Below are 26,384 nucleotides of genomic sequence, written 5' to 3'. Positions count from 1 at the left end.
TATTCACACCACCGGTAAAATTGAAATCGAAACCGGCGGACGCATGACACTTCCTGTTGCACACACAACTTTGAGCCAGTTTATCTCCATACAGGATGTAAAAAACACTGTAAAAACGTGACCAACCAAATGTGATAATAGTATTTAAATCGTGGTTTTTAGGCAGACTTATTAATAGTTTCCTCCAGCCAGTTTATCTCTTTGTAACTTCGTTCTTTTTAACACGCTTTTATTAGGTCGACCTGTATGTAACTATGTAATGGAATCTTGCAAGTTAAATTTGATCCACTTCCAGGTTTCCGATTGAGCTGAAATTTTGCATACACATGTAAGTCGGGTGACAATATTATATTATAATATAATATTTATGGTACCATCGAACTGATCTGACTGAGACAGGAGGTGGCCATAGGAACTCTGTGATGAAACAACGCAACCTAATTGTGTTAGGGGTTTTTAGAATTGTCTCGATGAGTATTAGTTGTCTGTCGTATGAAAAGTAGTTCATTTGCTATATGATATAACAATAAGAAGTTGCTGAAATTACATATTTTCTACAACATTCCTTATATTGTGATTGTGTAAGGTGTCGACACTCATATTCAAACAAGCCAAAAATGACCGAATTTATCCATCGTAAAGCTTCTGTCATCGTCCGTTGACGTCCCAACCCTACTCCCCAGAGACGTGGCATCGTGGAAACAGACAGTAATCTAGTTCTTTCAATCCCCTTTGTGAGGACATCTCGAGGTCTTTTGTGTAAGACAATTATCGTTCCGGATATTTCTAGCGTAAAAACGTATTTTACGACAACAGAAAAGGACGGTAGGGGAGATACTGGGATGGTTATGGCGTGCTCGCATTTGAGAGTTTATTAGTACAACGGAAGTGCTGAAACGTAGGAAAGTTGTTGCTCAAGGGCACGCGCGCTGTAACTTATAACGAAGTGGGCTAGGAAAACTCGAGTGCTAATAAATATGAGTATACCCATGTTTGTATATAATGAAAAATCAGAAATCTTGTTCGATTTAATATATACTTTCTAAAGAGTCTAAAGTCAATCATCACTACACCTTATAAAATAAAACTACTGAATCGATTTTTATACGGTTTCCGTTACATGGATTTTTAATCAATTGTGCGTAAAGTAGCATGTAAAGTTTATGCCAGTATTATTTTGATGTAGGTATATATTAATATAGAAGATTGTTCATTTTATTTATAGGACGTAGACTCCTTATTTTACAATTTGTTTCACTTTCATTTGTTTCAATTTGATCAGACATATTTAACAAAATATATAATGTATATTGCATTGCCAGCAAAGTATCTGCAATACAAGTCATACTGAACGTACTGGTAGGATTTGGTTGCTTTATGTAAGAAAGTTCAATGAGGTATGTATTTTAAACAAAAACCATGTATGTATGTATGTACAAAACACAAATTTATGGCACAGGACAGGCAGCACAAAGGCGAACTTATCCCTTTAAGGGGTTTCTTCCAGTTAACCTTTGAGTAGATGAGAATTGATGAAGAACGATAGACAAATATAGCACCGAGTACAATAGACTAGAGGAAAGTCAATAAAATTATAAAAGAGGGCGAAAATAAATAATATACGATAAAAATCATATGAATATTATAATGTAAAAATGTGTATGTTTAACCAGTAACCACTTCTACGTAGACAAAGTCCCGGACAGAAATTAGTATTTCAATAATACCTAAGATAACCAAATTAATGTATGTTCCAATTATCGACTCAACAGGACACAACCGGCGGCCATGATTGTCCCTGGTCGATCATCGATGGATTACTTGAACCGATTAGATTAATCTACTCGCGGATTATAGAGCGTCAGGTCAATTCAATCCTGTACAGGTGACTTGATATCTGAATTTAATTTAAACGCTTCCGGCTCACACTGCAATGTCCTCGTATGCGTTAAACTATAGAAACCTTATTTATGTAGATAAAACGACAGACATCAATATTTGTTGAATAAGTGAGCTTTTGTATGAAGCTATTTTGTAGCTTGGTATTTATATAATGACGTGTAAAATTGTAATCTAATACCTTTAAACCAGGGATGTTGCGAACATCCGCATCCGCATCCGCAACCGCGGAACTTCCGCATTATTTTCAACATCCGCATCCGCATCCGCATCCGCATAAAATCGATGCGGATTTAATGCGGATGCGGATGTGGAACAGTTCGGTACAGGAACGTCTTAGCATAGGCGGAAGTGCTAGACTGCTAGATAATTTAGTAATTAGCCAAAAAAACCTATTAGAAATTAGCAGTCAAGCGTGAGTGGGACTTATTGTACGGAACCCTTGGAACGCGAGTCCGACTCGCACTTGGCCTCGCTTACTAAAATGTAATATTTGACGTTTTTTATGTACCTATCTTGACATCCGCATCCGCATCCGAATCCGCGGATGTGAGCCTTTAAAAATCCGCATCCGCATCCGCATCCGCGGATGTCAAAAAATCGGCATCCGCAACATCCCTGCTTTAAACGAGCAATTCTTGCATATTTATTTATTTATTTATATATTTATTTATTTATATGTATATATATTTCGGCGATCTCGGAAACGGCTCTAACGATTTCGATGAAATTTGCTATATGGGGGTTTTCGGGGGCGAAAAATCGATCTATCTAGGTCTTACCTCTGGGAAAACGCGCATTTTCGAGCTTTTATATGTTTTCCGAGCGAAGCTCGGTCGGTCACCCAGATATTTTTATTAATAAATGATTGAAATTGAAAAAGATTCTATGTAAGTATTTACCTTATATAACTTATAAAATATATCTAATTATTTATTTTCATGAGTAAATCATATGAAAATTAATGCATTGTATTAGCATGTGCAATGATCATATAGACGTAATAAATTATGCACGTTAGTAGTACCTAATACTTAATTCTACTACTTGCTACCTAAAACACTAATCGTCTAGCTCACTATAAATGCAATGCAATCATACATTTTCCATATGTTCAACACCAAAACCAATATCTTACGAGTTAGTAATCCAGGAAAATCGATGTATGAAAATGTCTCCAGCGCTTAGAAAATTCGCCACGAACGCGTTTCTATTCTTATTTGAGCCACATAATACACAAAAGGCTAAGGAAGCCGAGTTGTCCGCTGACACAGCCTCTCCGCGGCGATTCGAGTCCTCTGACCTTTTTAGGATTCCGTCGAATATATAAACTATAACTGGTAAAAACTTATATTTCAGTGTGGGGTCTTCAAAATAGAAATATAAGACAAACTGCCGTATTCGAACTTCAAGATATTCACAAGAGACGACACGTACTAGATCCATTCTAGATACGTTAGAGTTTAGATTTCAACTAGTTGTTCTCTTTTGCAGCGCAATTCGGGCAACAAATGTTACTTTTACGATAGATCGTGTTAGATATCTATTAGATGTGAATTAGATCTCTTAGTAATATCTTGTGGAAATCGTTCAAAAGTATCTCCAGAATCGCGGAAATGTCAAATTTGACAGGTTAGATCTTAAACATATCGTTATCGTATCTTGGCGATGTCTAATAGATATCTATTACAAAATCCGAATCGGGCCCAAAGGGTATGTGACTATCCTTGGGTTGCAAGCGTCAATCACTACATAGTATTTAACAAAGTCGCTTCCCGCTGTCTGTCTGTCCCTATGTATGCTTAGATATTTAAAACTACGCAACGGATTTTGATGCGGTTTTAATAGATAGAGTGATTCAAGAGGAAGGTTTATGTATAATTTATTTACCCGTGCAAAGCCGGGGCGGGTCGCTAGTACGCGATGAAACGTACATAATACATATTATAATTGTACGATTTTGATCTAATTATTGTAAGTACAACTAATAAAAAAGTAACTTACTTTTAAAAATATTTAACGGAAACCCCACCAACCCACGTCACGTGGTAAAATACGTCATATTTTTTGACTGTCCCTTCAACCCTTTACCTCACAAAGCACTTTCCTCATATAAATAGGGAATAGAGCTAAAAGGGGACATATTAAAATAAGTTTGAATACCCCACAAACTAATAAGAATCTATTTTAATGGATATAAATATATATTTTGCGAATATTACATAATGCTAGCCATAACTGATTTATATCAAACATATTAGTTAGGGTAAGGGTGCAAGGAAATTGGACACTCGTAATCTTTTGATTTAGGATATCAAAATAGGTCTTATTTTCCCTTTCTTTAAACATATTACTATTAGTATTATTATCTATCAGATGCATATAATCCGAATAAATGTTAGGCATTAGCACAAAATAAATTAGGTACCTAGTATTTTATTTCCGTCATGACGTATTTTACAATGGATTTTTGTTTCTGGAGTTTTCTATGGTGTCGTTATTAAAACATCTATTCTGTAGTTGTTTACTAGGAATTACTAGTCTTAGAATATCATAGAAAGTTATATATTATTTTCAACTAGCATATGTTTTTATTTATGGTACGACGCATAGAATATGAACGTTAAAATTATCCACAGTGTATGTATGCCAACAAAACACGCGTTGTCCAAAATGTGGTTATAATTATCAATTTTCAGCAAGACAAGGGTTCGACAAACATACTTCCAAACATTACAGCTCCATAAATGTTTTGCTAAATTACGTAAACGGTATACTTACGTGTACAAGACTTGGGCTCGTCGCTTTTGTCTCCGCAGTCGTCCTCTCCATTACAATACTTGTCCAGAGATATACACTGTCCGGTATCGCACAGCAGCTCGCTCAGCCTGCAAGGATTCTGCGCGTTTCTAGGAAACTTCACCCTTTTGACGGGCACAACCATAATGTCGGAAATTGTGTCTAAACTGTCCTCGTTCACAAATTCCTCGTTCAAGTCTTGAGGACTGCACAGTTTTAATGATAATAGTACTAAGATGAATAGGAAGGTTCTGTTATTGAATACGTCCTGGAAATTCTTTAGGCGACACATCTTTGGCTCCTTCTCATCCAGGTCCTGTGTTTGTCACAACATTTTTCCGACGAGTTGTTTGGTGATCATTTTTGTACCTGAAACAGCAAAAAGGTACAATTAGATCTCTTGTCACATATTGGTACGATTATTTTTCCTAATAGGAACTTTGTCATATTTCATTGTTTCTAGTATAAATACGTATGATTTTAGACAAAGTTAAGTTAGACATATGACCCATGACGTGATTGCTCGTAATCAGCTTCGTAATCATGTTTAATAAACACCCTGCACATTATAACAACAGAAAAAGGGAATTTCTAATAAATTTTAAATAATACGTCGGTTGCACTATAACAGGTCGAATGTAATCGTAAATACGTTCGATAACTTGTGCTTATAGGTAGTTTATCAATTATTTATTAATTCTTTATTCTTTATATTGCCCGATTATTTATGAATTATTTTTACAATTTTTATTTCTGCAATCTTCTATAAATCTCAATCTCAAATCTGGGGGCACGGCAGTGCCCCCGCCAAGTCGAGCGCGAAGCAAACACTGCCGTACCATCCTTTACTGGAACCATTTCGCAGCATTTTCAGGCCCCTATTTGAGAACCTCTGGATAAGACCAGAACTCAGAAATTTTCGTCATCCAGTAAGCTATAATCACATACCTACTTAAAATCCAAAATTTCAAGTCTGTAGGTCATTTAGTTCCGAAGTTAAGCGAAAGCAAAGTTTCGCATTTATGACACTCACTCACTCACTCACTCATGATCATCAGAATAGAACTAGTACTTCCCATAAATTCAGAGAGCTGAAATTTGGTACAGAGTTAGGATTTAATGGCCACATAAAGGGAAAACCTAAAAATATTGCAATATCAGTCACGTTTTAAAGATCTAAGAACTGCATCAGTAAGTTTGTAATCCCATATAAATATATGATATTACAAAGTTACTGTTGCAGTTCCTACAAATAGTAGGTAAAGTAAAGGTACACTACGATGTACGATGTGAGTATGAATGAAGATGTGTTTAGTTGTGATATGTGTATACATAGTATGGGTATGAGTACCCGAAAAGAAGGACTGTTTACAAAAAGAGATGAGATCCCATCAAAAACATTACATGTAAAAAGGTGCAAGTCTCGCAACGCTTTTACTATAAAAAAGTTTTGAGATGTAATGTGAAACCAAGTCGGTTATTTTAATCAGTGCCAGGGGTGTTAAAACCGTATCAATAAGATATCTTTAATTTGTAATACATATAATGACTCGGCAATCGCACATAATGCTTTACTCGTACCGTACTCGTAAATATGTGTAATGCTCAAACTGCAATTAGCGCTAGCGTTATGTTCAATTAGAATTATTTTTAATAGGTGACAATGATCCTTTTGTCATTATGCAAACTTTTTTGTAGTAAAAGCGTTGCGAGACTTGCACCTTTTTACATGTAATGTTTTTGATGGGATAAATATATTCTTATTCATTCACACATTTTAATCAACACGACATTTCCACGAAATCCAAATTTTATTAAAGTACCTAATTGAGTTTACATTAAATAGTAGTATTTTAATAATTTCTCCAATAATTTAATTCGGCAATCACGAACATGTTAATAAGTTATTTTCATACCGTGCAGGTAATTGAATGTCTATAATTCTGAGTAATTAAACCAATTTGGCCAATTAACGTATTACTCGACTACCCGGTACTTGCTCATTAATAACACGACTGGAACTAATTTCAACTATAAAATTAAATAAACTTTAGTGACGCGATCCGACGACAGTGATTGTAATTAAAAGAGTAGATAATAATACAACGTACGTACAATAACCTGAAGCCGATTTTGTTTAAACAATTTGATTTTATTTTGATATGCCCTTGAGTCACAAGCACACCAATAAGTACCTCAATAGTCGACTTCTGAATTCTGATTGCATTTCATCAGCACCAATCTGCGTGATCCGCTAACGCTGCTAAAATTGATACGCACAGTCAAGGCCGTGTCAAAACAAGTTAAAAACAATATCAAATTGTTAAAACGGAATCGGTCTCCTTGTCTAAGATCTATTTGTGGTATCTTATTACAGGCGCTTCGGGCATTCTATTTGTATCAGAGCAATGCCTTAGGTGATCAATTATATTACGCTGTAATACAATATAATATACCTACGCAACTACTATATTGTAGTAGTTACGTTGGTAGGTACATTAAACTACAGCATCCGTATCTAAATACAAACACATTGTAATGATTAAATGCGAATCATATACATTACGTATCTCTATGGATTGTCTTATACAATAGCGTGTGGTTATTTTTTTATAAGTTATTTTATTAAAAAACATGCTCGACAAGCTTGTGCCAGCTCTTATAAACTGACCTATAATCTCACAGTAAAGATACTATTGTAAAATATACTAAACTTATAAAATACGCGGGCAATATCACACTGTTCTTCGTTTTTTGCCACCAAAATATTATTATACTAAAAAATGTACCTTCTAGAAATAAGTACCAATCAAAAATTATATCTGCGCATAGCCCGGTACATTCAAACATGTATTCACATAGAAATACACATATTATAATATATCACAATCACTACCTACAGTTTTTAAAACAAAGTCCTCGGCGCGGCTGTCTGTGAGTATGTATTTTCGTCATAAACTCAAAAAAATCGTAACGAATTTTCATGCAGTTTTCACGTATCAATATCTAGAGTGATTATGGAGGAAGGTTTATGTATATTTGTAATTTTATAAGGTTTTGTGTAACCCGTGCGAAGCTGGGACGGGTCCCTAGTTTATAGTTAAGGCTGACACGGAGCCACTTACCGTACCCGACATAAAACTACCAACCGAAAAGGAAAAAGAAAATCAAACGCCAAACAGCAAACAGACCGTGTAAACCTCCATACTACAAATGACATGTGTGCAACCATAGCCTTCGACCTTTGTAAGTAGGGCGATACATTCAGCACTTTACCCAAGTGTGTCCATAAATATACCCACACCTGATACGCCGGCTGGGCGCAATTGCGCCTAGATAAAGAAATTTAATATCGTATTTGCAGCCTGATTTATGGTGTACTAGCGACCCGCCCCGGCTTCGCACGGGTTAACAAATTATACAAAAACGTTCCCCTTGAATCACTCTATTTATTAAAATAAACAGCATCAAAATCCATTGCGAAGTTTTTAAGATCTAAGCATACAGACAGACAGACAGCGGGAAGCGACTTTGTTTTATACCCAAGTCCCATAAATATACCCACACCTGATATGCCGGCTGAATTGCGCCTAGATAAAGAAATTTAATATCGTATTTGCAGCGTAGTCTGATTTATGGTGTATGCCGGTGGTGCACTTAGTTTGATTTAGGGGTGAAATAGGATCATATACTTAACGGTTACAGGGGTGAATGTTGGGAACACGATTTATTGTTATGTGCGGGTGCTTATGGGTTCACATTTCAATTGTTTTAAGGTTAACTTATGTTGGAGATTATGTAGGTTAGTAGACTTATTGCCTCGTTTTGTATATCTTTCTTCGCAATTAGTTTCAGTTCCTTCTTGGAAAATCTACTACAGTAAGTAACTTATCCACCTACAGGTTATTTTTTTGTAAAAAACTAATTTTAAGTTACATGCATGAAAATGTGTTAGCGGTGCTTATACACTTATATGTATGTATGTATGTGTTGTATGTATGTAATGAATTTAATACAATACAATTTACTTTGTTAATTTTCGTAAAACAATGGAATCAATTAACTTAAAACTTAGGTACGCTAAACTACGTATATATTTTTATCAATTCACCCATTAACCCGTGGAGCGCCCTAACAAGACACGTGTGCTAGTAACTAGTATAGGAGTTCCATACTACGGTAATTCTGGGGCGCTCCAGGGGTTTCAAATAGCATTATAGGATTACTCCAAATGACTTAAACAAAGATTTTAACAACTATTTTTCCCGTAAGGCACTTGCCTGGTGTTTTGCATTGATCTGTTGGTTTTAAGGAGTATTATATAATAACCCATAATGCCGCAAAATTAGAGTCCATTTTCAGTATTATCCGACATTGTGAAGTATTCGGCGTTACTGGATTACTTACATCGATTTGATTACTGCTTACATTTCCTGAACACGCCACGTGCTGAGTATATTTGATAGCAATACAATTAATAGGAATATTGCCAAGAGATTACATGACACATTAAGTAGGCACACAAATCGCACACAACATTGTTTGTTATATATAATCCCCGTGTAATTACCCTGTTATAATAATAGCAGGCACCCAATTAATTACGCGCTCAAACAACCGTCTCGCAAAACGGAAATTAGGGGACCACAGAGCAGCAAACACTCCTGTACGCGTATGTGATGAACCAAAATTTAAAATAGTTTTTTTTTATTAGCAGAGCATTTACCCAACAGTCAATATGAAAAAAATTTAACTGAGGATAGAGGTAGGATACTAATTTTGTATTCAAATAAAAAAAAAATAAACAAATTAAAAAATGACATGAAAATTAATGCCCAAAAAAGTAGGTAAAAAAACAACCTAAATTAATAAGTAGGTTGGCATTGATGCCTTAATAACTTAAGGGGACGGTATATGACGTTTTCGATTTAGACCTCACTTTGTGCAATCAATTTGTTCAATGAATGATTAATAACTGCATTAAATTATACGCAAATCTGTTCACGAAGAAGCCGTGTACCGGCTCTTCACGCCATATTTTTTTTTATTTCCTGTAATTCTCTACAAATCGACACTAAAAGTGTCCAAAAATCAAAATATGGAGTTCCGTTTGAGCAAGACGCATTACAGTTTTGTCTTTGACAGTAATTGAGTTGTTGTGGGATTTTGAAGGCTAGATAACTAAACTACCAGATTATTATCTACTTATATTTTTACTCACAAATACAACACAGAAATTCAATCCCAAATGTAAACTTTCGTATAATTTCCATACATTGACGACATCACTCAAAACTCTTCTTCGAGTCAGATGGCCGTTGGCCTTGCATCGAAGCAGACGTGTACATCGTCATAGCTCGTTTTTGACATTAATAAAGACATTTCATCATATACGCATACGAAAATGTATACCAGTAGATAAATTGTATTTCATAAAATAGGGTAAATAAATATAATCACGTCGAGCTCCAGTCAAATTTTAAATGTGAGTTGTTGTTATTTACGGGTCGTAACGGTCGAAAACAGCAGTAAATTATCCTAAAACAATACGATTACAATCGAATTTAAGTAACTTGTTCCTTCAAAACCCGCTTAAAATGAAAAAAGTTTAAAGACTCGTTTTACTGATTGGGATTGATTTTCATTATGCTGGTATCAATTTTGCGTCATTATAAAAATGTATATGACTTCTGTACGTCAATGACTTTTGATGTCAATTAATTGTAATCTTGTATTTATGTTAGAGAATATTATATGTTCATTTAAATATTACTCATCTATTAATACGAAGCGTAATTCGTTTAATAAGTACCTAAAGACTTGCAGTGTCTACACCTACTTTGTTGACGTTCGTTCCGTCTATGTATGCGATTACGTAACGTGCTGTTATGATAATCTTCAAGAATCAAGATAATTAATAACGGCAAGACCAGCATTTAGTACCAGCGAGTTTTGCGGATTTGGAGACCGAGATGAAGCTTACAGGCCAATATCGCTGCGGCCTGGCCTGCTTATTGTTATGTGTATAAATCGAATGTTATATTAATTTACTATAAAAAACAATGTTTTATTTCAATGACATTCTGTGCGTAGAGGTATGTATGTTTCGGTGATTATAAGAATTATGTCCACACAATAATCGTGCAAAGCAGAGACTGCATTATTTCTTTACGGTATAAGCGGTAAGGAAAAACTCATTGGTATCCTGGCTCGTACCAATGAGTTTTTCGGAACTTATGTACGAAATATCATTTGATATTTACCACTAGCTTTTCGGTGAAGGAGGAAACATCGTGAGGAAACCTGCATACTCGTAGTGCATACATTTGCGAAGAAATTCAAAGCTGTGTGTGAAGTCCCCAATCCGCATTGGGCTAGCGTTGAGATTATTGTCTATACAGGGTGGTCCAAACCGTGACGTCCAAAAATCGTGGGCTATCATAATGTACCCCATATGTATGTTAGCCGATTTTTCGTAGTTTTCAAGTTATGATTTTTTAAGCTTTTAACTTTTCCTATGTAGGTAATATTCTCCGACCGTCCTTAGTCTGGGACCGGTCTGAAAACCAGCGCCGGGCACCTAGGCCCGGCACACGCTGAGACTGGAACCCTGTGCCTAATACAAAGATCTTCTCACTTTTGTTTTGTTTATGATAACAACTGTTTTATTTTATTATGTAAGTAATTCTAACTCTATTTTATGTTCATGTATGTGGCAATAAACAATTCTTATTCTTATTCTATTCTTATTCTTATTCCTATGAAATTCCGGGGTTCCCATACAGAGTGGCTGAAAAATAACTGCATTCCGTTGCCAGGGAGGTGTTGGGATTATACTGAGCAACTTTTATTATGGGACCAACCCCGAAATCGCGAAAAAAAAATTGGCTTTTTATACATTTTGGCTAGTCCATTTTCTATGGAAGGGTAATTTTTTTTCGCGGTTTCGGGGTTGGCCCCATTGTAAAAGTTGCTCAGTATAATCCCAAAACCTCCCTGGCAACGGAAATGCAGTTATTTTTTAGCCACTCTGTATGGGAACCCCGGAATTTCATATGAAAAGTTAAAAGTAAAAAAAAATCATAACTCGATAACTACGAAAAATCCGCTAACATACATGGGGTATATTCTGATAGCCCACGACGTGAGGAATCTAAAAAAAAATTTTTGGACGTCAAGGTTTGGACCACCCTGTATATAGGCTGAATTATTATTATTATTTATAGGCGGTACGGTACCGTTATTATTTATCAATACCGCTTCGTTTTGAAGGTACTATACCTGTTGAAATATAAAGTACGGTACCGGTATAAAATTGCAGCAGGTACAACAATTTTTTATAGGTGTACAGTCAGCTGCAGAGAAAAGGTACCACCCCTACATACAATCTTCTATGCAGGGGTGACCTGCAGCTGACTGTACCTAAACCATCACTGACCGAGCGTAGGCGAAGGTCTCCGTTTCAGCTTGGGCAAAAATACTTTCGTTTGTTCGAATGTTCTCCTTTGCATATCACATTTCTCAAATATCTCGAGAAAATTTGTAAGCAGGTTCGGTAGTTGGATATAATTACTCGGTTTCTTTTTTTTTATAAGTTCTAATAGGCAGAGATTGGCATAAAGGACTTAAGCGACAGTAGGGTCTGTGGTACTTAAGACCATTGTGATTATTCGTAGTGTCCGACCGAAGATTCGGTTTCGGTTTCGGTTTCGGCCATAAAATCATGTTTCGGCCGTAGTTTCGGTTTCGGCCAAAAAACGGCCGAATCTTTCGGCCTGGCCGAAACATACGAAATAGTACTTCGTATTATGAAACTAAACTATGTGACAAAGACCAAAAGTTGGCGAGCAAGTAGGACAACAATATTTATATATACAGAAATTTGTGTTTCGGTCGGACACTAATTATTAGGTACTTACTGATTACGCTGCGCCGCGTGGAACGTGAGGTGCGTTGGGGTAAGTACATACAAATCATTCAAGAAAAAAATCCCTTTTAAGATCACTCGTGTGTCTGCCCCTAATAGACTAATTCAATTGAAATTTGGTACACATTTTTCACATATGACAAAGAGTCGGTGATCCAAAGATGGACTAGTAACGTAAATAAATAAACTTTTAACTTTGCGGCCATTTTTTTGTATCGTGTGATATATCAGATATTAAATTGTAAGATATTTACTAATAATAAGCATTGGTCACGTAAATTATTTTTAGTCTTTTTTTGCAAGTATGAATGATATAGAACATTATTTCAATTATTTTTAAAATTAAGCCTATCCAAAGGCGACTTGGAAGATGTGTCATGGGGATCTATATTCGTTGGGTGAAAAACAAGTTTTTTTGTCTAATTATCGTTTAAAACACAATCGATCGGCAATAACGCGGGCACATAAAACAAAAAACTTCTTTTTTCACTCATAAAACTCCTTAAACCTAATAAGAGCTAAACAAAAACAAGTGCGAGTCGGACTCGCATTCTAAGGGTTCCGTATATTAAGTCCGTCTCACGCTTGACTGCACATTTCTTATAGATTTTCCTGACATATATAGGTAAAGAACTACTTTGTGTATTTTTTTCAAAATTTTAGATCCAGTTGTTTCGGAGAAAGTGGGCGGAGAATGATCATTTTTTGCCTATTTTCATGAATAACTGCTGAACTATTAATCCTAAAATTATAAAAAAAGTTATGTTTGAGATTCTTACAATGAGCTCTTTTATTTGATATGTAACACTATATAGTTTAAAAAACATATTTTTTAATTTTTTCATTTACCCCCCCCCCCAAAAATGGCTACCGTATTTCAAATTCTCTAAAATACATTTTATTTACGTTACACGTCCATCTTTGGGTCACAAATTTACATTTGTGTGCCAAATTTACATATGTGTGCCAAATTTCAACTGAATTGGTCCAGTAGTTTCGGAGAAAATAGACTGTGACAGACGGACGGACAGACAGACAGACGCACGAAGAATTATATGTATATGCACTTATCCCAACGCACCTCTCGTTCTACGCTGCGCGGGGTTCATTGCCGCTTCTACCGCCGTAAGTGTAAGTACAACTACATCATCAAGGCTACGATCGAAGATAATCAGTTCAGCACTGAAATAATAGCGGTGGAATGCCAGTATAATATTTAATTATTTATTTTAATTTTATAAATTTAATAGCAAAATAAATAGCGAATATAGGATACTCGTACAAGTAAATCTGTAAAGATCTTAGGGGTACATCAGCCGACATATATTATTAAATTTTATTTTGTCGGCCTTAATTAAATTTCCACCCTGCCGAAACTTTATTTATTTAAATTTTTAATTGAATTGATTTTTCGCCTTATGAATAACCGTATAGAGTAGTAAATAACATTTTACATCTGACTTAATGACATCTGGGTTTATTCGGTTTAACTTTACAAAACGCGTATCTCGACAAAGCCATAATATGCAGAAAATAGTTAACAATCAAATGAATTAAATTAGAATTTAAATACGTCACGTGTGACATGAACAGACAAGGAGAGCAAGATTTAATGTATTGTTTCTCTTTCTTCTTTCAATGGAACGTTTTACAGTTTCTGTTCCTCAAAAGAGGTCAGTGGTTAACACTAAACTCAAAACGCAATCTTAAAAAAACTTGATGGGTCAATGACCTGTCCCAGTAAAGTGAGGTAGTGTGCGTGAAGTGCGCTTGTGTGTGAAATGGGGTAAATTGACAGAATCTGAAAATTTACCCACCTCTACCGTCACCTTAACCGCACCTAATACTTTAACTGCTTTGATTTATTAAAAATAAAGGTATTTGCTTATCATTCAATAATCAGCAAGTACATACATACTTAGATGTTATAGCAGTAGGCAACAGTAGAATTACTAATTTCTTAAATTAATTTTGTATTAAGCAGAAACGTCTGCGATCGATGCTATTTAGCTTCGAAATAAATTAAAAGTGGAAAAAGTCACTGTCTTGGGTGGGACTTGAACCCACGACCACTGGATCACTAGTACAGTGCTCTGCCATCTGAGCTACCAAGACCGTACCCAATTCAGCGAATATTTCCACCATATAATTATGAGCTCTAGGGGGGCTCTTAGCGACATCTACCGTAAGAGTCCTACACTTCTTAGACAGTGAACTTTTCCACTTTTAATTTATTTCGAAGCTTACTAATTTCTTAGTAGGTATTCAGAGGAAAGATGTCGTAATTATTTTGTATTGACTCAATACCTGCAAAGTTTGACTAACAGGGTTCTCTGATTGAAACGTGTTAAAGCCCATACACACATCAAATTAGTTTTGTTTCCGAATATTATTAACTCTATTGCAGCGTGCAATTATAGCTGCAACATTTCGGAAGTCACCGCAACTGTGACAGCAACATGCAAATGACCGTAAAAGCGAATTTGTGTTACCAAATGCAAAGCGCTCACAAAGGGTTGAAATTTGCAATTCTATTTTATAAGCGATGCAGATAATACGTTGAAACGTGAAACCAACGCTCACGTGAAACGTTCGAACTCTAGTGGTTTCGGTCAATATGTTTTCCGGCGTAATTCATCGTTATTGAAAAGTTTTCATATTAATGTGGTTCAGCTAACGCCAGTATGATAACTGGTGAAATATGCTCAGAGTTGCACGTTGCTGTAGCCACGTATAATGGAATCTGTAGTATTTTGACGGTGTTCATTTTCAACGACAAAGTGAGATGTAACTATTTTTCGTATTCATTTACTACAAATCATTTTATATAATATGTTTACCGTTACCTAAAATTCGAAAATTGATGATAAACCCGTAGTTATAACATCTCTTGGAGTAACTAGATGAATGTATGTATGTGTGTTTGTGGTTGTATCTGAAGAGACCAATTACCAATACCAATAGGTACCAACCCAAGCAATACCAATTGCAACCGGTACAGTCACGAAACAAATGCACTGTCTGTCGTAACGTATGACCTTTAAAAGGCTAACAACCTATAATACAAGTATCAACATATATAACACCTAAATTTAAAAAAAAGCTTGACGAGAGAGTCTGCATCAGCATGAAGATGTTTTTTTTTGTCCCACAGGAAATACGGCATGGATTGCTCAGTAGCTACCTGAATGAATGGTTTATTTATAGGTAAGTAGATATTAAATATTTTACAAGATTTGAAATAAGATATACATATTATTTATAATTGCATCATCATTTGGAACGTTGTTATTGTAATTGGAACGACCATTCGGCTCAGGGAAATAACGATGAAGAAAAATGTTCCTTATTTACAAATTGCCATTGAGCTCCAAAATCTCATTTGTACAAGAAAACGTCCACCACAAATTTTAACTACAACATTAGCAATCTTAAGAGCCCTCGATCCCTCCAGGAAACAAGGTAATCTGGCGGACAGTGATAAATTAATGAGTAAATAAGCGTTGATAATGATCAGGAGCAAAAAAAGCGAGCCACAGGACACCCCAACTGCAACTCTGACGTGACAAATGACGGGGCGGAAAAAATGAACCATTTAAAATTCTCGTCCTCTGCCTCCACCACTGGGTGACTATTCTCAAAGCTTACTCGTAAATTGCTGCTGGGAAACCAATATAAGTGACTATGGTTACACATCAGTTGTATGAATCTCTAGGACACTTTTATACTGGTTGACCTGAACGTGTTTGGAATAACAGCGAGGTTTTAGTACAATATCTCGAGCTGTGACGCTAATTTAGGAGTTATCTAAGCCTCTTATCAATTTCATTCGTTATTGTATTTATACTTACCAAATTCTCGTGAGTAATAGCTTTTGGCAGGCTGTCAACCTCAGTTTTTCAGGTAACTGGTTTTGTAAGAGCATTCACTCGCAGATACGCTTAAAAGCCGGTTTTATGAATGAATAGGCTTGGTATGACCTAAATCTTTGCTGGCGGAAAGTTCTAATTAGGTCGTAGATGATATCGCAAAGACTATTCTAGTTTTAATTTGTGCTGTAAACTTATTTTTACGCTTCATTAGATGTACCTACAATGTTAGATATCATACATACCTACTTGTTTACATTATTATTAGATATACACATCGTGCTACAAAAAAATAATCAGATTCCATAAATAGATATAGGCAACTAAATTGTACACACCATAATTCTCACGTAAATTATTATTAAACCTATTTTTATTTTTCTACCATTGAAAAATTGTATTTCGGACAGTATTTGGTAGCCGATGCTGCCCTCGTCCGTGTCATTAGACGCCCGCTAAGGCGACACCCGACAAGTTTTATTTTTATTTATTAATATTTATTATTTATGTTATATTCAAAATCAACACATGCTTAAAAATCGTGTAGGTTTATGCCGATGCTTAAAAACCTATTCTATTGTATTTTGAATTTTGTAAGTTACATAGTGACTAGTATGTGTTAATTAAGGTTCACTGGCACTAAGTTTAGTTGCGTCATAATCCTCTCTAATTTCGTGCAATGCGCACATTTAACTTGCAGTGGCATGGTATAGAATAATAAAGCTTGCAATCATAATTATTATTTAACGACTTAAAGTAGGAATAATGGTAAGTATATGATGAACAGTTACTTTCGAAGCAATTGCTGCTTAACTAGATTTAATAGGTACTTAAGTAAAAGTATGTCAGCAAACAAGAATGAAATAAAAATTTAGTTACGCTATGAAAGTATTGCAAGAAAATACTAGTATTTAGGCAAAGTTATTATAATTACGAATATAAATAATTATGTATTAACAAAACAAAAACACGGTTGCAAACTTACATTACATAAAATGTAAGAAACACATTGTCTAGCCTCTGGTTATTTCTAAATTTAAACTCGCTCATCTTTTTGTACCATGAAAAACATTGCTGGGATTGAAATAATAAGTTCGCATCTAAAAAATCTGAACGTCTTTCTTTGCAAAATAGAATGAATGATTCCGAATTTACAAACAACGACTTAAGTTTGACTGGTATAGAATGCCTTTTGGCATTAAGTCCGCCTTTTGTATGATAAGTTTTTATTGTATAAAGAATAAGGAAGGTTACGGATATTATTACCTCTGCACCATCGCCCACACTCTTAACAGCTACCTATCCATCTGTGGACTCAGGGAGTGCCGGCAGAAGTGAAAACTCAATGACTAGTCCAAAATGCACTATGTATAATTGAGGTTAACGCCATCTAGCGTTAGCGTTAATTACTTGAAACCCCTAAGCACATCACTGTTAGAACTCTAGTTATATTAATAGGTACCAGTTAGAGCGAAACTCACTAGATGGCATTTAAATCAATAAAGAAAAACATTACATTGTAACAGTTTTTCGATCAGGTCACGTGATCGTCTTACGCTGTCTCGAGTTTAACATTTTTTCCCCACCTCAAAAAGTGCGCAGCGCCGCTAAAGAAGTTTTCACTTCAATAAGGTGCACCGATGGACAGTTACGAGTGTTGCTGTTAGTACTTCTCGGCATGTCTCGGCGGTACAATAGTAAGTTACGTCCTGTACGGTTACCATCAGTTTGTCACTGACATAAACGCTGTCGAGAACGTAATTTACTTTCTATGCATCCCGTTTGCACTAATATGCGAGTGCGAGCGAGATGTATAGAAAGTAAATTACGTTCTCGACGGCGTTTATGTCAGTGACAAACTGATGGTAACCGTACTGAGGGCCTACCGCGAACCACGTTCGACGTGTTGTCTCTCTGTCGCACTTGTAAATTCGTACGTAAGTGTGACAGGGAGGCAACACGTCGAACGTGGTTCGCGGTAGGCCCTCTGGTTAAACACAGGCGGTCTGAGATGTTCAGTGGATTGATTAATTGTTCCTTAAACATGATACACACGGTAGAATTTCATGCACAATCTGGCTATATTCGCAAACTGATTGGTTGATGTAGATTGCTGGTGGCGTGTAGGTAAATGGCTATCTAAAACGGTTGATCGGGTAATTTTGGTTATTTTATGAATCTCATTTACCTATAGATAAATTTGCGTTGCTTTGTAACTGTGTGATAGTTAAAAAACGGTTTATTGAACCAATTTTCTTTCTTGTTCTAGTAAAACTAAATCTTACAATAGATATTCATATCCAGTAACTTAATATTACTTACGGCTTACAGAATTCTAAAATAAATAATCATTAAATTACCGGGATTTCAACGTTTAAACAAACATAGTTTACTTCAGCCCTTACCACGCCTACTGCACGCAAAGCTAACAGCGGCCCTGTCATATGTCACACCTAAACCTTCCTAACTGATAGTTCTTGTCTCACTAACCTGTCCAAGACATTAATTAATGTACCCGTATTTCAGTAGAAACCCCACTTATTAATGCGAAACATTAGTCCGCAACCAGATGAGGCCAGGATTCTAGAATGTTCCGGTTCGTGCCAGGATATTCCAGAAATTGTCTGTATAAGAAAATGTATTTGAAGCTTAGTTATTGAAATAAAAAGTTTGATATAGTTTTTTTCTATGTGAATAACATTTAGTATACCTATAAGCGTCTTGTAAGTAAACTTTTCATTTATTATTTAAATTCATTTTGTTTTGAAACACTGGTTACTAAAATTTTATAGGCATTAAGTTAAACTTATTTCTTAATTATTGTTGGGTCTTATTACTCCTGTCATAGTCATAATTTCTTTATGTAGTTAAGCACCCCGGGCTAGTCTGTTTCCTACCCCTAATCACTTTATCTTACAATACTCGTATGTTAACGTTAAAATAAAAGATACCTAAGCTTAAAAAGTATTAGACAGCTTTGCTTATTGAGGATTGTTTGTATGGATTTTTAGACTAACTGTACACAGTAGGCGAGTCAGGATCATCCCAGATTTGCATAAATGTATAAACAATCTGGGTTCAAAATCGAATCACATTTAGCCGTATTTGGTTAACCTAGACTGATCAGGTCAACACAACGTAACATTAATCCAAAAAAAAATAACAAAAAGTAAATCCGGAAAGCAAATTTGATTTAAAGGGAGTCAGTATACCGATATAATCGATAACGTTTAATTTAAATAGTACCTACCATAAAAATGACATTAGCTTTTGCAAAAACATTAAAATCAAACAAATATTATATTTCGTTGATTATGCTAAAATAGCATAGACCAACCAGAAAAAAAGTTATTAAATAATTCAAACTTTATTACAAAAAACATTAAAATAATTCACAAATGGCGGACTTAACGCCTAATGGCATTCTTTACCAGTAATATAATATGTGCTCTACCTATGAAAATATATAAAATTAATGACTTTTCAGACTCTTAAAACTTTATTGTAATCCGCCCAATGCGCAATCGGCCGCCCGTCTGCCATTGAGGTATATAACAAGAGACGACATCTCGAACAAAATGTTTCCGCACCTCAGAGAAGTGCATGCACTTCTTTGCTTTTAGTACGTCACCGACCACTGACGAGATGCCACACATGTACAGAAAATTAAAAAAAAAATAATTAAAAAATGCCTTCGTGCGTATTAAAAAGTTGCAACAATAGCACAACAAAATATAATAAAAGGGATGGAATAACATTTCACCGGTAAGCAATGGAATAACTGTTGATTTACTATTATTTAGTTTTCAAAGTAAATGTTTGGTCGTAGAAAAAGTATTGTATGCAACGTTGTTTAACTGAGTCAAAAAATACTCGTGGCGTCTTTATTAACAATTTTCGGCTTCGCATGCATGCATGCACCTCTCTGAGGTGCGGAAACATTTTGTTCGAGATGTCGTCTCTTGTTAGGTATTATCATGCCGCGATCAGAAAGGGATTAGAAATAACAGATTTCCATACACTTACGTCAAAATCAATATGGATTGACAGCTATCTCAATCCCTTTCTAATCGCGATTCAGTAATATATACCTCAATGCCGTCTGCCACATGATCCAAATTACACGGATGACGGGTAAAAATAGATGGACATTTCTCTTCAGCAAAGTTTTCTTGCCAAGTTTTGAGTTAACTAAGTCCTGATATATTAAAAGGAGGAAAGACTTTGAAGGAAAGTACGAGTATAGACTTCGCTCAGTTACTGTGCGGACGCTGTTAGGTACGAGGTTACTAAAGAAAATATATATTTCCAGTTTCTTTCAACGTTATTACTTTTGTTTTGGTTGAGTTTATTGCAATCATAAAAGTTCTGTACTGACAAAAAATACGGTCTGTCGTCCATAAAGAGGATGAGAAGTACTCAAATTATCTATGTTCCTTTTAATTTTAATTTTCCTCAATTGTCGGATTTAGTTCCTGCCTCAAAAAACTAACTCTAAAATTACAAAGACTGATATGCCTAAGATTAAAAGTAATATTGATATATCATTATGAAACATATATATTTTATTCACCACGTTCTTTATATTTAACACATTTATTGCCGAGAACCCGCTCGGAGGGCGCTCTGTTCGTAGTCACTTTCCTCTACTAAGCGAGAAAACGCTGGAATCGGCTACGCGTGTAGCGCTACGAAAAAATTGACAGTGAATGCAGTAACTTAACCTAGTCTCATTCAAGTCAAGTTTATCATCGGCAGAAAAAAAGTGATAAGGAAAGGTTCGTCAAAAAGTTGTAACAACTCCAAATGCTGCTGGAAATAAGTGGCCTGTAAATAATTTCCCCAGAATTATGGATTACCGAAGACCGTTTCATCAATGCCTGTTTAATATATCGCCTTTCCAACAGTTTTCGGGAAAAACAACTCTAGCATTATGAATATTAGGAACATAATTCACTATGCTTATTTTCTGCTTAGCTTAGTTGATTATCTTTGCTCAGTAATGAGATTAATGTTAATATCTAATGGAGCGTTAATTTTGATGTAGCAGTAAGCGAGACATGAATAATTTGAACGTGAACAATAACATTAGTATATATTTTCTACAATATGTAGAGGTATACAATGTACTAGTTTACTGTGTCCAGCGTCATATACAATAAAACGATTTTCTATGGATTAAAACAATATTCGAGTCTAAATAGCTACAAGGTCAATCATTGCATGATTAGTGTTTATTGTGAATTCATACATTTGCCACACAAGTAGCATGTATGTTAATATCAAACTCGTAGAATCGTTCAAAAAATATTGCAACATGACAACTAAGACCTAAGATCAACCAATGAATCTGAGTGAAATTATATCATTTTATGAAAATTTTTGATACACCTAAAACCAACATCTAAAAATATTTACCTTCAGTATCGCTTATTACTATCAAACTGTATTTCTTCGTATAGTATTCCCAATGAATTTTCCTAACGACTAAAGGTTGTTTCGAAACATTGTGCAAAAGCATGTCTATAATTTAGCGGAAAGCCTCAGATAACGTGAGATCACATTAACTTGACCTATAACGATATCGGAAGCGGATAATGTTCTTTGTGCGTGTGTCTGCATATATCTCCTTGATATGTTTTTCAATATGAGATCAAGATTCTATTCATAAATATTGTTAAATGCGTTATTTACGAAAGTCTACACGAAAGGGGTACACTATGTACTTATTTTAAAGTTCTGTAAGTATTTATCTTAAGAAGCCTATTTTGATGTAACATTGCATGGTAAACTCCTCTGAGGGATTGGTGAGTTAACAAAACGTAGAAAAATAAATCTTGAAAACAAACAGAATTGATGGGAACTAATTTTATTATTATCAATTTATCACTCATCAAAAACAAATCGTGCACAAAGCTCCAAATATTTTGTTTAGTTCATTTTTCCAATTAGCCATTGATTTAGATTGTTTACGGGAACAACACCAATTCAGTAGGTATCAATAATCTACAGACCGCGAATCCAAGTATCGGTAACATTTATTTTCCACAGTAATCATAACTACCTGGGTCACTGGCCATATTCCGGGCCTCACTTATGGCAGCGAAATATGGCCAGTGACCCAGCGACATGTTCAAGCCATCCATGTGGCAGAGATGAAGATGTTGAGATGGATGTCCGGGGACTCCAGGATTGATAGGGTTCGTAACGAACACATCCATGGTAGCCTAGGAGTGAGAGACGTCGCCGATAAGCTCTAAGAAAGTCGGCTGAGGTGGTTTGGTCATGTCAAAAGAAGGCCGCCTGAATACGTAGGCAACAGAGCCCTTAGCTTCGCCTTACCAGGCCCGAACAGGAGGGGCAAACCACGACAGCGGTGGCGTAATGTCATCGCCAAAGATTTAAACGCCTGTGGTTTAGCAGAAACCGATGTCCAGGATAGAGCGAAGTGGAAGGAGACAAGTAGGAAAGCGGACCCCGTCACAGTACGGGACAAACGCTAGGAGGATGATGAGTAATGACAACTACCATTTCCTCATAAAATCAGTCAATGAAGGTAAATAAATCGCCGTTACACACAAAATAAAAAAACTATCGACAAAAACACGAAAATCCACAATTTTCGGCACAAACAGAATATGTCTGATATGGTTCGCTTGCTCGAACCAGTATTGTACATCGTCATTGTGTTCTGGAGCATTTGTTTCCTTACGAAACGGCAGTTAGGAATATTTATTGGATGAACTTGTGGCGTGGCGACGCTTTTTAGCCAATTGTAGCCATTTTTGTATCGTTTTCCTATACTTCAGTGTGATGTATAACGAACGACGGAGCTCTGATGGTAGTTTCAATTTAGTTCTACGCTAACTGCAGTGATTTTAGATTCTAATCTGAAATTTTATGTTCTGATACATTATCCATACAATAAAATTGTCTTAACTTTAAAATGATGCGATCAAATTCAATAAGAGACTTGTATGTGTAGGTAAACATTATATTTTTTTAGCTTAGTAAAATACCAAGACACTATTATTATACTTATAGTGTCGACTAGTATTAACTAAACATCTATATAAATGATAAGCAAAACACGAAAAATGTGCTTACCAATTTTTTATTATATACGTAACACATCTCTGTTCTCAAGAAAAACATTTTAAGCTTTCCAAAATACTTCGTCTTTAACATAAATAATTTCTTAGAATTTAATTTACCATCTTGCAACTGTAGGACCTAAACCAAAGGGTAGACTTATGCAAATGTCAGAAGGGCCAAAACAACCTTGTATCCAGGATTAAAGGGATGGCATTTCGGTCTGTTTTTAGAATGCCACATGGTGTCCCCGGGTATAAAACAAGGGCTGTTTACAGTGCCCTAAATGGTTGGAATTGTGGCATTTCACTGGCGTAACACAGTGATGTTAATATCAGTGTTTTCGATAGATCGGCCGCCCGCTCGAATGGTAAATGGAATTTTGCTTTCCAATAAATCGGTACGATAGAAATGATATATTTGAAATTGATACAGTCATCTTTTTACAGACCGATTACGTTATAACAATACTATAAAAGATAGAACAAATTGTGTTGTTTGAATTTACTTTTTTCCAACTAGAATAATTTAGAATAATACACGCTGTATTGTATACCTACTCCCGACACTTCCATTGTTTTTGTTATCCCTGTTTGTCATGTCAAAAATTGTCTTTTAAGACTAATTTACTAAAATAAGTTATAAGATATAACGTAATAATGGCCTTTGCTATAAATTTATCCAAGCATTCCCTGACCCATCTTATCTCGTTGCTGTCTCAGCGGCGCCTAGCCGTTAAGATACTTCTAGCCTAACCCGGCCATAATAAGTACATATCGCTTCCTTAATCTCCTCTCGCTTTCACGTCTTTGTCTTACAAAGCTTCCCCTGGGCTCCTCTTCCCAGGACTCGGTACATTATCTATGTCAATACTCGGAGCCATTTTTAGAGAGCATTTTGGTTTATCGCTTGTATCACTCCCGTAAGGGCACATATGGGAACCATTACAGAGATTTCTGGCCCACAACATATTGTATAATATCGAGCGACACTGAACCATTTTTATTTACAAAATGGCTTTATATTTGGCTTTAGGGCGACCTTTTTAAGCTTGTTTAAATGCAATTTATTAGTCGTAAAGGGAAGTTTTTGATGATTAAAATAACGTAACGTTAAAAGAGTTTTTGTATCCAACAAAGATAATAGCTGAAATAAAATACGCGTCGAGTTCCGGTTTAAAACTTGAAATGTGAGAGCTAAAACAGTGAAGCTTTGCTCGTAAGCGGTTTAATGTTTAATCTCTATACTTTTTTAGTCTTACGCGTCAAGGATTACAATTAATGTTCGCTGGAATAGAAGGACATTCTACTTGAGCTTAAGACTCGGCCACGTACCCTCATAATCATTAAGAATAGTTTTAATCGCATGAGTGCTTTATGGGACTGCGATATTATCGTCTATTTTCTTAAGACTTCTTAGAAGAAATCTTTAAAATGTAAAAACAATGTTGCTCAATTCCTTATTACTTCATTATTGACATACTATCTTGGCATAAAACCCCATTTTTAGGGAAATTGTGTTTTCCGAAGTTAACTTACAAGCAGTATGGCAGGAAGTATGTACCACCTTGTTTAAAAATTCAACAGCTCATTGGAGATATTCCTTGAAATGACAAAAATGCTTAGACTAGACATTAACAATGCGATCATGGTAAGAAGATCAATAATACCCCATGATATATCCGAAATAAACATTATTTTAAGGCATAAAATATTTTATTTTACTAAGACTAAGTGGAAGGCACAGGAAAAATAATAGTTTAATCCAAGTAATCACATTTTAATGAAATTCAAAGATCTACAAAAACAGACTCAGTAGTAATGCCTACCTCAATAAATATTACTGGCAGTGGCCACTGCAGGCAGCTACTTACTACGAACTTAATCCTATCTAAGTCTGTACAAAGTAACTGCTTCTAATGTGGACAGTATTTCACCTAGATAATTGCTTGGCGAGCGAATAGCCCCAGATTAAGAAACAGTTGACAACTGTGGAATCGATGGGTTTATTTGAAATGTTTTTTTTTCTGAAATAGCTATTTATAGTACTGAATTACTTTGAGAACAAATAACAAGTCAACTCGATTTAAAATTCTAAGCATTGCAAACTAAATTCATCAAAAAGTAATCATTGTAATTAAATTAACTGAGCGCGATTGTGTAAACTCGTCAAAAAGTTGCTGCCAAAAAATATAACATCGCAAGTAACCTGGACATGAATTCGCTAGCTAAGGTATAACTATTATAATAGTCTCTCGGGGTACAGATATTTGAAATTCTGATCCGTCAGATTTGAAAACAAAACGAGCACATTTTGCATGAAGCTTTCAAGAGAATATCTTCTCAGCACGGGCGTCAATATCCGAGAGGAGTACTTACGTAGAAATGCAATATCGACGCGTGCCGACACACTACCTACGTTATATTTAACATTTACGCTGTGAAAAACTGACTACTTCGGCCCCGGTTGCCAAACACGTTAGATTCAATTTGGATAAGTAAGTTTGTTAGTATTTTAAACTCCTTCTTGAACAAAACATTTATGTTATACCTAGTTATACGAACCAGTTTAAAATCATAAGATTCGCACGGCGTTTTCGTTCCTGACGTTATTTGTTTTTTTAATTTGACTTTAAAGAAAATTTAATTGAATTCTAAACCCAGTGAGATAAGCGAAATTAATTCAAAAACAGCAGGAGGGTTAAAATTGTTTGAATAGAAAATCATAACACCAAACAAAAGACCTAATCCCCTATAAATTAATGTAGCATCAAATAAAAATCAATACCGTGTAATTGA

General features: G+C 35.4%; 1 protein-coding gene across 1 annotated transcript in view; it reads right to left on the bottom strand.

Annotated features, from left to right (window-relative positions):
• The window catches only part of LOC134652961 (uncharacterized), an 84,110-nt gene that overhangs the window by 27,813 nt on the left and 29,913 nt on the right, over positions 1-26,384 (bottom strand). Inside the window, exon 2 of the mRNA XM_063508205.1 lies at positions 4,681-5,067. Within this exon, the coding sequence (XP_063364275.1) occupies positions 4,681-4,990 (310 nt within the window). The 5' untranslated portion in view covers positions 4,991-5,067. The remainder of the gene's footprint in view (positions 1-4,680; positions 5,068-26,384) is intronic.

Source organism: Cydia amplana, chromosome 12 (genome assembly GCF_948474715.1).
Source record: "Cydia amplana chromosome 12, ilCydAmpl1.1, whole genome shotgun sequence".
Lineage (NCBI taxonomy): Eukaryota > Metazoa > Arthropoda > Insecta > Lepidoptera > Tortricidae > Cydia > Cydia amplana.
The sequence above is the reverse complement of the archived record's forward strand: the minus strand, read 5'-3'. Positions and strand labels throughout refer to the sequence as shown.